The sequence below is a fragment of the Petaurus breviceps genome, unplaced genomic scaffold (assembly GCF_028583685.1).
Source record: "Petaurus breviceps papuanus isolate PSGF00001 unplaced genomic scaffold, PetGlider_PUasm1.0 180, whole genome shotgun sequence".
Taxonomy (NCBI): domain Eukaryota; kingdom Metazoa; phylum Chordata; class Mammalia; order Diprotodontia; family Petauridae; genus Petaurus; species Petaurus breviceps.
In genome coordinates, this window is record NW_027185782.1 from 18,727 (window position 1) to 35,085 (window position 16,359).

At 44.7% G+C, this 16,359-nt stretch overlaps 2 protein-coding genes across 2 annotated transcripts in view; one reads left to right on the top strand and one right to left on the bottom strand.

The window, feature by feature from the left end:
• The first annotated feature begins 483 nt into the window (after positions 1-483).
• On the top strand, positions 484-6,404 carry MICOS13 (mitochondrial contact site and cristae organizing system subunit 13). Its single transcript, XM_069086734.1, has 4 exons — positions 484-671; positions 1,885-2,059; positions 2,518-2,569; positions 6,168-6,404. The coding sequence occupies exons 1-4, from the start codon at positions 499-501 to the stop codon at positions 6,260-6,262; spliced, it is 495 nt and encodes a 164-aa protein (XP_068942835.1). The 5' UTR covers positions 484-498; the 3' UTR covers positions 6,263-6,404.
• A 5,254-nt stretch (positions 6,405-11,658) lies between these two features.
• Positions 11,659-16,359, bottom strand: part of LOC138160201 (disintegrin and metalloproteinase domain-containing protein 10-like) — a 54,165-nt gene continuing 49,464 nt past the window's right edge. Inside the window, exons 14-16 of the mRNA XM_069086733.1 lie at positions 15,999-16,219; positions 15,395-15,491; positions 11,659-15,249 (exon numbers count right to left, since the gene is read on the bottom strand). Of these exons, the coding sequence (XP_068942834.1) occupies positions 15,107-15,249; positions 15,395-15,491; positions 15,999-16,219 (461 nt within the window). The 3' untranslated portion in view covers positions 11,659-15,106. The remainder of the gene's footprint in view (positions 15,250-15,394; positions 15,492-15,998; positions 16,220-16,359) is intronic.

Here is a 16,359-nt window from a genome sequence, read left to right on the forward strand (position 1 = left end):
TATTTTGTATCCTGTAACTTTGTAAAGTTGTTAATACTTTCAAGTAGTTTTTTTTTATTTTCTAGGATTTTCTATGTATAAGATCATGTCATCTGCAAAGAGTGATGGTTTTGTTTTCTTATTGCCTATTCTAATTCCTTTAATCTCGTTTTCTTCTCTTACTGCTATAGCTAACAATTCTAGTACAGTATTAAATAATAGAGGTGATAATGGGCATCCTAATTCAACCTGATTGTATTGGGAAGGCTACAGAACTAGGTTACTTAAGGTCACACAGCTAGTAAATATCTGGGGCAGCATCTGCCGCGCCCTCCGCAGCTCTGCAGCCCAGACCACGACTCTGCTCCGCAGAATCTCCGAAGGGACCTTCCTTAGCAGCTCAGGTCCAAGCAGAAGGGGAAGAGAACAAAAAGACTACAACTCCCAGACGCCCTAGCGGGGCTCCTCGCGTCCAGTAATACATCTCCCAGATACCCCAAGTGCGGCCCGCCCCCGGCGATGGCCCGAACTACAGTTCCCAGAGACCAGAGGTCGCGCGCACTAGTCGCGGGCCCGCCCCGGGCGCAGCGGGGACCTGGTCGCTGGCGGGCGGGCGGAGCTCCGTGTCCTTGCGTGGCCGCAGAGCAGCGGAGCTCGGCGACCATGGCTACTCGCCTGTGGCCCGTGTTCGGGTGAGCGCGCGCGCCCGTTTCTCGAATCACGCAGGACGGGGGGAGGCAGGCACTCCACCCCCATCCTCCGGGAGCCGGGCCCAGGCCCGGACCCTTGTGGGCCTTCTGACATCCGGGGCTGGGGGCGGGACAAGAGAGGGAAGGGCCCGGCTTGGCCGAGCGCCGCGGGAGGCCGCAACTCTTTTACCGGCTGGGCGACCCTGGAGAAATCGCTTCATTTCTCTGAGCCGCATTGCCCCGATCCGGAAGTCTGGGGCTGCTGGACCGCTTGGGCCCGTGACTCTGGGCACATCGCCTAACCAGCCTCTGACCGAGTTTGCCCATCTGTAAAATAGGGGCACTGGGAGCACCAGGCGGTTGGGGGGAAACGGAATCTTGTCTGTAAAGCGCTTCGCAAACTGTAAAGCCCCGCGTTATTGCGGGCTATTATTCGTTTTGTTAATACCCACCTCCCGGGGCTGCTGTGGGACTCACATGGTGTCGGGCCTGCAGGGGGATCTTAAGACTTTTAAAGTCTAGAGAGGTGCCAATAAGTGGTTTGATAATAATAGTAATAGAGAATGATGCTGAGAAGAGTCAACTACATGAACCTGTGTAAAGCGCTTTGCCATCCTTTAAAGCGCTAAGCGCCGAGCCTTGGTGGGGGGAGGGGAGGTTGGAGGAGACTAGACGCTTTCCTCGTCTTACCCCCGATCCCCCCAGGTCCGTTCCAGCTCTAGATCTCTGAACACCAGGGAGCCGCTGAAACTTTGTGAATGGGCGAAGGGACCAGGGTTCTGCCAGAATTAGAATTCGTTTCCCTGCTGAGCAGTTTCTTTTGAGTGAGTGTGTGCTCACCTCTAGGGCAATGGAAGTAGGGAATTGTTAAGCGTCCCTTGCCCTGTTGGTGGAGGGTGAGTACACAGGTAGACAGATCTATGGGGAGAGGTGGAGAAGAAACCCAAAGTGATGTCACCCCAGCCAGGCCTTGAAGGATGCTACTAACAGTGGAGAGGGGGTGCTTTTCAGGTTGGTGAAAATGAGCTGGAAGATCTGTTTGTTTTTTTTTCTGTTTGTTTTGTTAGAGGCCCAGCTTAAAGGACTCACCTCAGGGTCACTGAAGGAATCAGTAATTAAACTGATATTAAAATCTAGGTTAGAGTCTAGGTGTTCTGACTATCACACCAAGGGTTTTCCACCTTTTCTAAACGGTTTCTCTTCCCCTCCCCCCCAGGTTTTTCATTAAGGCTGGCTTGGCTGGTGGGTCCGTATACCTCGTTTATGATCAGGGGCTGCTGGGGTCAAGTTCCCAGGGTCAGGCTGCCCTTCGAAGAGCCCAGGAGACAATCCCAGTAGCCTTCAGCCATTACTCAGACATACTTTCAAAGCATGTGGGCGTCAGGTTGGAGGTACCATGAGGGGTCTGGGAGGTTGGGTGGGAGAGTTAGGGGTGGGGATTGGTCCAGAGCTTCATGGACAGGAGGCAGAGGACATGGAGCTTTTAGGAAGAGGGATAAAGTAAATAACCCATCGTTTTTTCTGATGGTAACATTCCTGACCTTTCTCGTCAGTGGAATGGGGGATGGGGCCAGGCAGGGTGAGGATAGGTTGGCCTAAGTCACCTGGCCACTCTCACCTGATCTTCATTAAGCCCTTCATGACTGAAGGCATTCATTTTATGATTTGGGCTCTATCTGGGGCAGGTTTCAGGGTCATTTTGGTTATCAGATTAAGTCCTGGATCCATCAGAGCAAGCCTCTGACTTTGAGCCATGTTTCATTTTGTCCTGGAGGGCCCCTAGCAGAGGAGGGAGGTGGGCATCTGATGTTGGAGCATGTGATTCATGCTCCTTTCTCTCTTTTCTCAGCTCCCACCCACTCCACATTTCAACATTAACCTTCGAGACAGCTGGAACTCAGGTAGGACCATAAACTCTCCTTACTAAGAGTCTGCATCAGTGGCCTTTCTGCTGCTGTTCAAGCACTCCCCTGCTCTCTGGACCACCAGACCTAGCCACTACTTTCTGCCTCTTCTCTATCCCTTCAGTTTTCCTCTGGGAGTGGTCCCTCCCCCTCCAAGATCTCTCTGCATTGGCAGGATCAAAGGGCAGAGGGACAGACTAGCCATGGGACCAACCCTGGGTGGTGGGCTCCTCACACAGAAGGGGTGCATTTGAGCCACTCTCCAAACACCAACACTTGTAGAATGTCAGAGCCAGAAGGGACCTCAGAGGTCATTTAGTCCAGTGCCACCCCATTCAATGGATTGGGAAGATGAGGCCCAGAAAGGGGAAGGGACTTACTCAAAGTTCTCTTGTATTTCATTGGCAAATGCTTGCTATTTGGCTGGTTGTCTTAATAGAACCCCAACCAGTAACCTGGAATTCCATGTTCTGTAGAATGGGCTTCCATGAGGGAAGTTGTTGTGGCTGTTAAGTTTTGACAGGGTTGGTTATGGAGTCAAACACAGGCCAGACAACAAACATTTAGTAAGTGTCTACTGTATGCTAGGCAATGGGGATACAGAGACAAAATAAAGCAGTCCCTGCCCTGAAAAGGAGCTTATGTTCCATCAGGGGGAACAGCACCTGTAAGATAAATATATATAAAATATACAAAGTTAGTGGAAGATCATTGGGGGAGAGAGAGAAGGAATTAGGAAAGGCCTTAGGAGCTGGCTTTTGAACTGAGCTTGGAAAGGAGCCAGGGACCCAAAGAGTTGGAGGGGAAGAGGGCCTGCAGTTCAGGGTTATGGACAGCTTAAGCAAAGGCACAGAGGTGAGAGATGGGATACTGGGTTTGAGGAACAGGAAGAAGGTCAAGTTGACTGGAATGTTGAGTGTGTGAAGAGGGGCCCATGAATAATAAGCCTGGAAAGAGGAATTGGAAGCTGATTGCGAAGGACTTTACATGCCACATTGAGGAATTTATATCTTATTTTTAGAGAAAGTAGGGAACTAAAGGAAATAAAAACTCATATGTAATGTCACTGGAGCCTCAATCATTGATGCTAAGTCAAAGGGAAGGGGAAAGGAAGAGAAATCCAGAAAGTTTTGGAAAAATTTGGTTTGGCTACTAGGAAAATCAGTTGAAAGAACTGGGCACAGTTAGCCTGGAGAAGAGAAAATTGAGAGGACAAGGGGGAACATAACTGTCTTTAAGTATTTGACAGACACGCTGTTATGGGTAAAGGGGACTAAATGGTCGCGCAGCCCCAGAAAGAATGAGTGCCCATTGCAAGGGCCAGTTTTGACTTAGCATAAAGAAAAACATAATAACACTTGAAGCTGACTCAGAGTAATATGGGCAGCCTTGAGAGGTAATGAATTCCCTTTCCATCATTGAAAGTCCCCAAACAAAGATTGGATTATCATTTGTTGCAAATGTTGTAGAGGGAATTCCTGATCAGCCAGGAACTAGACTGTATGTTGTCCGATGTGCCTCCTACCTCTGAGAGCCCACGATTCACTAATTTTCAAGCAAACACAGTAATTCTAATTGGCCTCATCAGGTATTTTCTGGTAAGGATGTTTAGAGGGCACGTTTAATAAACGTGCAAGGATAACTTATAATTAACAGCAGTTATTTTGTGTAAATGGCATGTCTAAAGTGGAAAAGGTAGGCTGAACATTCCCTTTATAATCTTGTCTTAATTAGTTCAAGCTTTCTTTTTCTAGTAGTGTGAGGACAAACACCGGATTTGGCTTGTTTGGTATGGATTGGAATTAATGAGGTTTTGTTGGATTTCATGTTAGGCAAGAGAAGCTAAAGGCTCAATTGGTCAAGAAATTAGGGAGCCATGAAACTTTTTGCCAAACCTGCCTCACCTGGAGGAACAAGTGGGGCAGAAGGGTAGGTGATGTGTGGGTAGTGGGAGGGGGGTTGGTCTTGGGATTCAAGAGACTTGGGTTTGAATCATAGAGCCATCATTTTCTAGATAATGTGGCCATAGGTCTTTTTTCCCCTCTCTGAGCCTTAACTCCTCATCAGTAAAATGACGACAATCATACTTGTAGTTCTTGCCTCATGGTGTTGCTATTGTAAGGAAGGCCCTTTGTTGGCCTTTAAGAATTGTAGTGATGTGAACTGTTCTATAGCATTCCCATTGGGAAGAGGACAGGGAACCATGAAAACAGATGACCTAGGCAGGGCAGCATTAGGGTTTTAGATGAGGTACATTGGAAATACTTAGGGAGTGATCACTCTGGGTAGGATCCCCCTCAAGACCAAAGATTCTGCTGCCCTACAAGGAAGACTGATGATTTGGAGTCCAGAGATCTGGGTTTAAATCTCCGTTCTGTGATTTAGCATCTGTGTGGCTTTAGACAACTGACTTCATCTCTCTAGGCCTCAATTTAGTGATCTCTAAAATGGGGAGATGGGGGGCGGCCAGGTAGCACAGCGAGTAAGAGCACCGGCTCCAGTGTTGAGAAGACCTGGAGATCGAATCCCGGGCTCAGACACTCAGCACCCACCCAGAAACACCTGGCCGTGTAACCTTGAGCAAGTTACTTAACCCCAATTGCTTAAAAAAATAAATAAATAAAATAAAATGGGGAGATGGGCCTTCACACAGAATGGGGTGCCTTTCCACCTTTAACTCCTCTGATTCACTCACTCTGAAGAGCCTAGGAGTTATTAAGCAAAGGGCACACAGGGAGTACTCAGAGGCCCAGAGAACAGTGAGTGGAGGGAGCCAGAGGGGTGGAGATGGGAGCTGAGGACGAGCCTGAGTGCTGCACTGTGTATACAGCTCTGCCCCACGCAAGGAAAGGAGCAAAGGCATAAAAGCTGTGGGGGTGGAAGATAGCCAGGAGAAAGATTCTCATTTTACAGATGAAGAAATTAAGGCAGAGACAAGCCCCTTTGTGGGGGGTAAGGTTAATGTAGCTTGCTAATAAGTGGTGGCACTGGGCTTTAAACCCAGGGCTTCAGGCTCCAGATCCAGCTGTCACTCATTCACCACCTCTTCTGCAGGGTGGGCACATGGCCTTATTCCCCAATCCCACCACACTGAGACTAAGGGAGGGCCCATTCTAGGCCCAAGAGATACCTGACCCAGCTCTGCCCATGATTGAAGAGTGACCTTGTGCAGATCCCTTCCCTTTTCTGGGCTCAGCTTTCTCTGGTGTCAAATCTAGTGATGTAACTAAATGATCCCTGATGTCCTGGCTCAATGGTTCTGCCTTGAAACCAGTAGTTTTCTGAGATGTGTAAATGTGAGAATTCTTGGGGAAATCCTCAGATATGTTATTAACGGGAGCTGGGGAGAGTAGACAAAGGGGATGGGCTGGTGGGGTGGGGCGTCAGGGCACTTTCTGAACTTCTAGAACCTGGAACCCTTCGTCCTCAGGACATCTCTCACTCTCTCCATCAGAGGCAGAGCTGGGCTGGAAACCTCCCTGGATGATACCAGTGTGGAGACATTTCCTGATCTCCTTACCATGGGCTGGTTTTCAGTGGGATCTTTGGGGATCCCCCTCCCCCACAGGTTAACCAAATGTTTCCTCCTTTGCAGGCATCAACAGCTTGATGTCTTCACTGTCCACCGCCCCTTCAACAATCCAGGCGTACAGTCGTGAAGCCTGGAACTACGTGAGCGGCCAGAAGTGAAGCTCCAGCTCCTTAGGCACGTTGTTGGGGTGGGGGTGGTGAAGAGGGCTTGACGTTCCTGAGCCCAAAGCTATGGAATGGTGTTTGTCCTCCTAAGGGCAGCTTGTGACCAGGCCCTGCCCAAATAAAGGACTTCAGAGAACTTTTTCCTCACCCTGTGTGTGGTTGGGATGGGAGGCCTATAGAACCTCAGAAGCCAGACATCTCTTTTGTGACCCCATGTGTTTTTCTTCGTGGATGCCCAGCTTGGTGGCACTCGGGCAAAGTTGGCAGCAGTGGTTTAAGTCCCCTGGGAATCCTGACCAGTGGCCAGTGGGTTCTGCACCTACAAGTATCAGGTCAGGCCTTGGGCATTGGCCAGTAACCAGAAGGACCTCCATGGAACCACTGCCCCCACTGCTCCTGTGTTGCCCACTACAATGGAATGGGTGGAAAGAGTTGGGTACCCTTGCCTTCCTTGCTGCTTGGTTATGGAGCACAGACTTCTCTAGTCCAGTCCAGCTCCTTCACTTCACAGGTGAATCAAGACACAGAGAGGCTCCATGACCAACCCCGGGTTGCCCATTGGACCTATCATGGGGGGGAAGGGGTCCCTCCACCAAAACCTTTTCACCTGAACCCTTGGATACTTTAGTGGGTGCTGCTCAGCTCCTGGCCCCTGCATACCTTCTCAGTGCTAGAGACCCCCCTTTGGAATTGGAGTGTTCTGTTGATAGTATGGCTTCTGAGTGGGCCATCTGTTCCCCTTTTGTTCTGTCACTGGCCCATCTCCTTTTCCCAAGAGAAGTGTCTTCTGTTTCTTACATAAAGTGCTTCTTGAATTTCAAAGCCCTTACAAATGGCAGTATTAAATTGTAAAAAGAGTTCCTCACAACTGCATGAGATATATTCTTGTTTTATTGTCAGGAAATCGGTTCATAGGTGCACATAGTGAATGAGTGTTGTGACTGGGATTCCAACCCGGATCTCTCCTTGACTCTAAGTCCAGGACTCTGCTGTGCTACTCTGTGATACAGCAGTGAGTCATAGTCAACAGAAAAAGATCCCTGCAGGCTGCCCATGAACTTGGAAAACCAGAAGTTAACATTACCTGTATTGTCTGTTTATTTTGTTAAACTTCTCCCAGTTCTGTTTTAACCTGGTTCAGGCTCACTGCCCACTTGATCCCTCTGCCTTATAGTTCTTGTGCTCATGGAACTCACAATCTAGTAAAGGGATGAGATAGGCATGGGGTAAATTGTGGAACATCAGCAAAGACTTGTGTTCACATCTTGTCTCTTGATGCTAGTTGTGTGGCCCTGGACAAGCCACTTAAACATATCTGTAAAATGGGCACATTACTACCAGTAGTCCCCAACTTCGAGTGTCATGAGAATCAACAACAATTGTATGTAAAGAGCTTGGCAACTTTTAAAGCCCTGTGTACATGTAAGTCATGATTATTATTTTAAGTGAGTCAGAGAGGCAGGAGACAAAACACTATATGAAAGGAAAAAAATCTGCCCCTCCCCTCTTCACTGACCAGCTGGGGAGCCATGAGGCACAGACCATCAATAGGTTCTTTTGGTTCACCAGGCCTAGGCTCAGACTATAATGAATGTTATAAGCTGTGGAACATGTCCTAGGGAGGAACCCTGGGCAATAGACGTAGTGTTGAGACCCTAAAAGGCCTGAGTAGGCATGAGCTGAGACCTCTGTGAGGAACAGTGTGATGACTTCAGCCCAGCAGAGCAAGGGACCCAGTTCATTTCAAGTACTGACCAACTAATACCATTGTAAGACCATTGAACCTTTGGGCCCTCAAACCTCTACATCAGGGTAGGGGTTCCATGGTCCTCTTCATCCCTTCCTACCTCAGGTCCCCTCACAGTTCAGACCCTTCTAGGCTGCTCAGCCTGGGTGTGTGGCTATATGAACCATGAGGAGGTTCACTTCTGGGTTTTTATTAAGGGTTCAAGCCTACCCAGGAAAAGTCCTCTTGGCTTGGGCTGGTCTGCTCCACATCAGAAGGAGGTCCTTATTTTGCAGTTTATAGGGGATTTGTCCAAATGATTGGCAGGTCAGTCAGGGATCACTGGTAATCCCAGGGCTGCTGATTTACAAGATGAGATAATTTCAGAACTGGAGGGCCTCTAGTCCAAGCCCACTAGAAGCGAATATACCCTCTTCAACATCCCAGAAGAATGGTGGTCCTGCCTTTCCTGGAAATTTTTAGAGGGGGCAGAGTTAAGAATCAGGGGTGAGGAACCTGCAGCCTCGAGGGCACATGTGACCCTCTAGGTCCCCAAATGTGGCCCTTCAACTAAATCCAAACTTCACAGAACAAATCCCCTTAATGAAAAGATTTGTTCTGTAAAACTTTTTAGTCAGATAAAAGGCCACACCCAAGGACCTAGAAGGCCATATATGGTCTTGACATTGCAGGTTCCCCACCCCTCGTCAAGATGATGGTGAGAGGCAGCAGTTTTGCCTTAACTCCTTCACAACCTTCTCCACAATGACCTGTAGAGAGCACTAGGCTGAATTCTGACCAGGGAAGGTAAGAAGTCACAATGGGTCATTTCTTCAGCCCAGGGCAGCTTAGATCTGCAAACGTTGGGGTGGAGGCTGGCCAGGAGCACGATGTGGCGGCAGGCAGAATTGGCAGCTGACTGGGTGTAGTCAGCAGCCTTAACAGGGAGGTGGCCAACACTCAGGGGCAGAGGACTGAGCATTGGGAAATCCAGGGGACCTCTATAGTAGCACAGAGAACAGGAACAAGTGCCATATGGCAACTGTGTTGCTCACTATGCAGTTCTGAGTACAGTCTCAGGGCAGAAAGGAGCAATCTGTAGGGAGTTGGGGCCCTACCTATGTAAAGCTCAAGGAGCAGATTCTAGAACCATAACAAGTCATTTCCCAACTGATAAATGCTCAAAGGATATGAGCAGGTAGTTTTCAGAGGAAGAAATTAAAGTTATCTCTAGTTCATGTGATAAAATGCTCTAAATTGCTATTGATTAGAGAAATGCAAATCAAAACAACTCTGAGGTACCATATCACATCTACTAGACTGGCTAACATGACAAAATAGGAAAATGATAAATGTTGGAGAAGATGTGGGAAAATTGTAACACTAATGCATTGGTGGTGGAGTTGTAAGCTGATCCAACCATTCTGGAGAGCAACTTGGAACTATGTCCAAAGAGCTATAAAACTGCATACCCTTTGACCCAGAAATACCACTTATACGTCTTTATCCCAAAGAGATCATAAAAACAGGAAAAGAACCCACATGTACAAATATATTTATAGCAGCTCTTTTTGTGGTGGCAAAGAACTGGAAATTGAGGGGATGTTCATCAACTGGGGAATGGCTGAACAAGTTGTATATGAATGTAATGGAATACTATTGTGCTATAAGAATGAGCAAGCTGACTTCAGAGAACCCTGGAAAGACTTATATGAACTGATTCTGAGTGAAGTGAGCAGAACCAGGAAAACGCTGTACACAGTAACAGTCACATTGTATAATGACTTGACTTTGATAGACTTAATTCTTCTCAGCAAAGCAAGGTTGTAAGACAACTCCAAAAGACTGATGAAGGAAAATGCTATCCACATTCAGAGAAAGAACCATTTGAAAGAACCAAATGCAGATGGAAACATACTATTTGCTCTCCTTTAGTTTTTTTCCCCCATTAGTTCTGAGTCTTCTTTACATCATCACTAATGTGAAAACATATTTAATATGAATGTATAAGTAGAGCCTATAACAGACTGCATGCCATTCTAAGGAGGGGGGAGGAGAGGAAAGGGGAGAAAATTTAAACTCAAAATCTTATGGAAGTGAATGTTCAAAACTAAAAATAAGTAAATTAATTATTAAAAAAAACCCAAAAAATCATATAAGAGCAATATAGGACAAACTGGAAAAAGAAATGAGAGCTGTATAAAAAAATATATGAAAAAAGAATTAATAGCTTGGTAAAGGAGGCACAAAAAATACTGGAGGAAATAACTCTTTAAAAAAATCAGAATTGGTCAAATGGTAAAAAGAAGTACCAAAAATGCCAAAGAAAGTAAATCCTTAAAAATTAGAATGGGCCAAGTGGAAACTAATCATTCCATGAGACATCAAGAAACAATAAAAACAAAGTCAAAAGACAAAAAATATAAGTGTGAAATATCTCATAGGAAAAACAACTGACCTGGAAAATAAGTCAGAGAGAAATAATTTAAGAATCACTGGACTACCTGAAAGGCATGAAGAAACTAGACATCATATTTCAAGAAATTATAAAGTATAACTGCACAGATAACTTAGAATAAGAGGGAAAAATAGAAATGGAAGGAAATCCTAAAATGAAAACTCCCTGAAAGATTATAGCCAAAATCCAGAACCTCCTAGGTAAAGGAGAAAATATTGTATACAGCTAGACAAAAAGAATTCAAATACTTTTGAGCCACAGTTAGGATCACATAAGATTTAGCAGCTTTCATGCTACAAAAGCAGAGGACTTAGAATATGATATTCTGGAAGGTGAAGGAAGTAGAATTTCTTTTTTTTTTTTTTTTAAAGCAATCGGGGCTAAGTAACTTGCTCAAGGTTACACAGCCAGGTGTTTCTGGTTGTGTGCTAAGTGTCTGAGCCCGGGATTCGATCTCCAGGTCATCCTGACACTGGAGCCAGTGCTCTTACTCGCTGTGCTACCTGGCCGCCCCAGGAAGTAGAATTTCAAGCAAGAATAACTTACCTAGCAAAATTTGAGTATATTCCTATAGGAGGAAGAGTGGACTTTTTTTTTTTTTTGCTTTTTGGAGGGCAATTGGGGTTAAGTAACTTGCCCAAGGTTACATGGCCAGTTATTTCTGGGTGTGGTGCTAAGTATTTGAGCCCAGATTCGATCCCCAGGTCATCCCAACACTGGGGCCAGTGCTCTTACTCGCTGAGCCACCTGGCCGCCCCTAAAGCATATTTAACTATATCAATTGCAAAAACAACAAAAATAATATTATTTTATCAATAGATGCAGAAAAAGCTTTTGACAAATTATAATACCCATTCCTGTTAAAAATACTGGAAAGCATAGGGAAAAAATGGAGATTTTCTTAAGAGGATAAGTAGCATTTGTATAAAACCCAGAGCAACATTATCTGTAATTGGGATAAACTAGAAGTCTTTCCAGTAAGGTCAAGGGTTTTAGCAAAGATCACCATTGTTCAATATTGTACTAGAAATGCTAGCTATAGAAGTAAGACAAGAAAAAAGAATAAACATAGGTAATAAAAAAACAAAACTATCACTTTTTTTCAGATAATATGATAGTTTGCATGGAGAGCCATGAGTGTCAATCTCAAAATGTCAAATCAACTTAGCAAAGTTGCAGGGTATAAAACAAATCCACACAAATCATCAGTATTTCTATATATTGCCAACAAACTAGCAAGTAGTAATAGAGAAATTACACTTAAAATAACTTTGGACAGCATAAAAAACTTGCCAAGACACACAGGAACCATATAAAAACAATTATCAAACACTTCACACAAATAAAGACAGATCTAAATAACTGGAGAAATATTAATTGCTCATGGGTAGGCCAAGTTAATTTAATAAAATGACAGTACTATTTAATTTACTCATTCAGGGCTATACCAATCAAACTATAAGTTTTATAAAAGTGTTACATTATCGAGCTAGTGAAAAAAATGTATCTGAAGGGGAAAAAGGTCAGCTAGGTGGTATACTGGATGAAACACCATCCCTGAAGCACCAACCTTAGAAAGATCATAGTTCAAATCCAGCCTCAGACACTTATTAGCCATGTGTCCCTGGGCAAGTCACTTAACCCCAGTTGCCTCCAAAAATGAAATCAATAAATCAATGAAAAAAAGTAAAGAGAGCCTAGTAGTACCAGATCCCCAACCATACTACAAAGCTATAATCATCACAACAATTTGGTACTGAATAAGAAATAGAGTGGTCAATCAATGGGACAAATTAGAGATATGGAAGCAAGGGGCCGCTAGATGGAACAGTGGGAAAAGCACCTGTCCTGGAGTCAGGACCTGACTTCACGTGACCTCAGAACCTTACCGTGCTACCTTAGGCAAGTCATTTGGCAAGTGAGGCACGTGCCTCAGTTTTCTCATCTGTAAAAAATGGCAAACCACTCCAGTATCTTTGCCAAGGAAACCCCAAACGGGGTCATGAAGAGTAGAACATAACTGAACCACAAAATATAGAAGCAAATGACCACCGTAACTTAGCATTTGATCAACTAAAAGATCCCAGGTATTGAGGGAAGAAGGCACTATTTGACAAAAACTGCCGGGAAAACTGGAAAGTAGTCTGGAAGAAACGAGGCATAGACCAACATCTCACACTGTATACTAAGATAAGTTCAAAATGGATAGATGAACATAAAAGGAGGTCTAAACAAATTATATTTGTAACATGTAAGAAGTTACCTGTCAGGTCTCTGGACAGGGGAAGAGTTCATGACCAAAGAAGACATAGAAAGGTTCATGGGAAGTAAAATGGATAATTTTGGTTACATAAAATTAAAATGTTTTTACACAAAAACTAGAAGGCAAGAAACCACGGGGAAAACTTTGCACTAAACTTCTCTCACAAAGGTCTCATTTTTTCAAATATAATAGGAACCGAGGCAAATTTATAAGAAGAACCATTCCTTAATTGATAAATGGTCAAAGGAACAGGACATTTTATAAGGGGAAGAAATCAAAGCTATCTATTTATTTATGAAAAAATGCTCTAATTACTAGTAAGAGAAATGCAAATTCAAACTACTCTGAGGGACCACTTCACTTCCATTAGAGTGATTAATATAACAAAAAAGGAAAATGACAAATGTGGGAGGGAATGTGGAAAAATAAGGGAGGGAAAACCTGGGAAGATTTTTATGAACTGATGCAAAGTGAAGTAAGCAGAACCAGGAAAACAGTTTACACAGTAAAACTAATACTATAAAGATTTAAAGAAAGACTTAGAAACTCTGATCAATGCAGTGACCCACTACAGCTCAAAGGACTCATGATGAAAAATTCTATTCACTTCCACAGCAAGAATTGATGGACTCAAAGTGCAAAGTGAAACATTTTTTTTCCTCTTTTTTTTTCTTCAGAATATGGCTAATGCAGAAATGTGTTTTGCATGACTTCATTTTTGTAGTGAGTTTTATATTTCTTGTCTTCTCAATAAGTAAGAGAGAGGCTGGGGAAGGGAAAGAATCTGGAATTAAAAATAAAATAAAATTGAATTTAATCAAAGAAAAGAAAAAATTGTAAAGAACAAAACCTATGAGTTCCTATAAGAGGAATTCATAGCACTGGCCTGTTAATTTTTTATCAGCCTTGATTATGAACACTCATGTGATTATACAAAAGCAGACTGAACTAATGGACAGGGAACTTGGCATAGAGTCAAGAAGACCTGTGTTCAAGTCTCCCCCACTGACCCATGGACAAGTCACAAGGCACTCTCAGGGCCCCATTGCAAAGCAAGTATTGGTTGATTTGAGTTCCCTAGACCAATAAAATAATAGTCTAAAATTGTTATAGCTACAAGGGATCTCAGAAAGCCCATCCAATCCCCTCATTTTATAGAGAGCAAAATCGAGACCCAGAGAGGATGAATAAGTGACTTGTCCAAGGCCACTCAGGCAGAATCAGAGGCAGAGCTTCTGGCTCCCTGTTCATAGCACCTTCCACAATACTGTGCTGTCTTTCCAAGATTAGAGGAAAAGGCTCTTCTGGGATTTGGACCAGCAATTTCTCTCATTCATAACATGAATTGTACATGGCCCTACACACGTTCAGTTTACTTCACCAAGTTTGTGTTGAACATTTACTGTGTGCCCAGAGTTGGTTGGGGAGAGAGAGAGACAAGAAGTAAAAGATTTGGTCCCTTCTCTGAGGGAGCTCAGTCCAGCTCAGGGACAAGATTTACACACAGTAAATATGAGGATGAGACAAGACAGTGTAATATGGCAGTATGGAGTAGCTGACCAAACCCTGGCTGTAAAGTCAGGACCTTCTCTGAATTCTGTCTTCGCTGTTTACTCCTTTTGAAGCACTGGGAAAAATCATTATTGAAGGAGGCTGGTCTCTACAGGTCCTTCTATCTCTAACATTCTGTGTTCTAGGGTCCCTTCTAGATCTAATATTCTGCTTTCTAAAGACCTTCTGAGCCCTGACGTTGTGTGTTCTAAGGACCCTCCCAGTTCTGATACCCCATGTCTTTTCTAGCTCTGACATTCTCTGTTCTAAGGGCACCCTCAGCTCTAGATTTAGATTTCTCTTTAGATTGTAAACTCCTTAAGGTCAAGGACTGTCTTTTGCCTCTTTTTGCAGCCCTGCCCTGCTCAAGCTCTATTTATTTACTGTCTAAATCCTATGAAAATTGTATGATCAGCAAAGGCTTCAAGGAAGGGTGACCTCAAGGGACTGGGTGCTGAAATACCACCGTCCTTGAATCCTGCTAACCCAGGGTTCTTGTCCTGATAGAATTAAAGGGTAGTTTGAAGAAGGCCAAAGGGAAAGAACAGACCATAAACATGTGTAGTTTCAGGAAATGCTTAGAGCTGGACATACCATTAGAAACCAATGAGTCCAAATCCCCTCATTTTACAAGTGAGGAAACTGAGATTTAGGGAACTTAAGTGATTTGCCTAGGAACTCAGATCTAGTAAGTGGCAAAGAAGATGCTTGAACCCAGGTAACTGCCCTCCACCAACCTACCTATTTTTCTCCACTGTGCTATATTGTTTGGATTCTAATAGCGACAGATAAACCTATGTTTCCTCCAGTGCAAAGAAGCACCATGGGACAAGGCAAGGCTCATTGGCCCACTGTGACCTGCTCAGTCCTTGTCTCCTCCTGACAAGTGGTCTCAACATAGAACTCGGTCCATTCCCAATGGGTCACAGTCAGGTGGGGCGGTGGTTTGTCCAACTCCATGGCCCTGGTCGTTATTTCTGTTCCTTAGAGGAGACAGGAAATGAAAAAAGGATGGAATAATGGGTCAGAAGGTGGGGCTTTGGGAGAGCAATTGCCATCCCTGTTCATCCTCAAATTGAGTTTCTAAACCAGCCCAATGGGGGTTTTTTTGGTTGTTTCTGTTTTTACCTCTCTCACTATCCACAGTCTTTCCAAAGAAGAACACAGTGAAGGACATCATTGCTGCAACGGTCAGGATGGCCAGCAGGATGGCCCACCAGCGAGTCTGAAGGGAAAAACATTCAGATTAAATTTTTTTCAAAATCAATACTAATAACTCTTCACATGGTACTTTCAAGTTTGCAAAAGGCTTTCCTCACAACCATCAAATGAGACGGATATGGCAATGAATATTATCCCCATTTTGCAGATGAGAAAACTGAGGCCCAAGAGGTTAGGTGATGTGTCCTTGATCATACCTCTGGGAAGTGGCTGAGGTGGGGATTTGAATCCAGGTCTCCTGTGTCAAGGTTTAGAGTCAGAGACCACTGCACTATGCTTTCTTCCATTTATTGTCTTTGATGTGCAGGGCCTCTGACTCAATGCAGGGGATAAAAAACAACTGAGGATACATTGGCTAATAATATTTAAGGGAGTAACAATAACAATAGCTAATATTGATATAGCACCTACTATGTGCCAGTCGTCTCTTCAAATATTTTTATGCTAGAGCAGGGCAGAGAACCTCAGAATGAGGCCAAAAGCAGGCTCACTACCTCCTGGGAGCCCTCACCTTCATCCAGGCAGACATGTCCTCCAGCTCAACAAAGCCCATGATGGCATTCTTCACTCTGGCCATTGGCCCGTCATCATCTACCAGGCGGCAGATGTGAAACTTGTCACAGTAGCCTCGGTGGCCCTGGCAGGGCGTGCCGGGGGTGAGTGGGATCCGCGTGCCATTGAACTCAGACTTCAGCAGGGAGGATCTGGTGCTGGCGCAGCTACTGGGCTGGCCTGTTGAGGTGGGAAGGGAGCAAGGTTTGTGGAGGTTTCAGCTCTCCCTGCCCTTTCCCCTTACCACCTATGGGAGCTCTCCATGGTACTGTGGAAATGGTCCCTGGCCCTGGAATCTGGAGACCTGGGTCTAGTCCTGT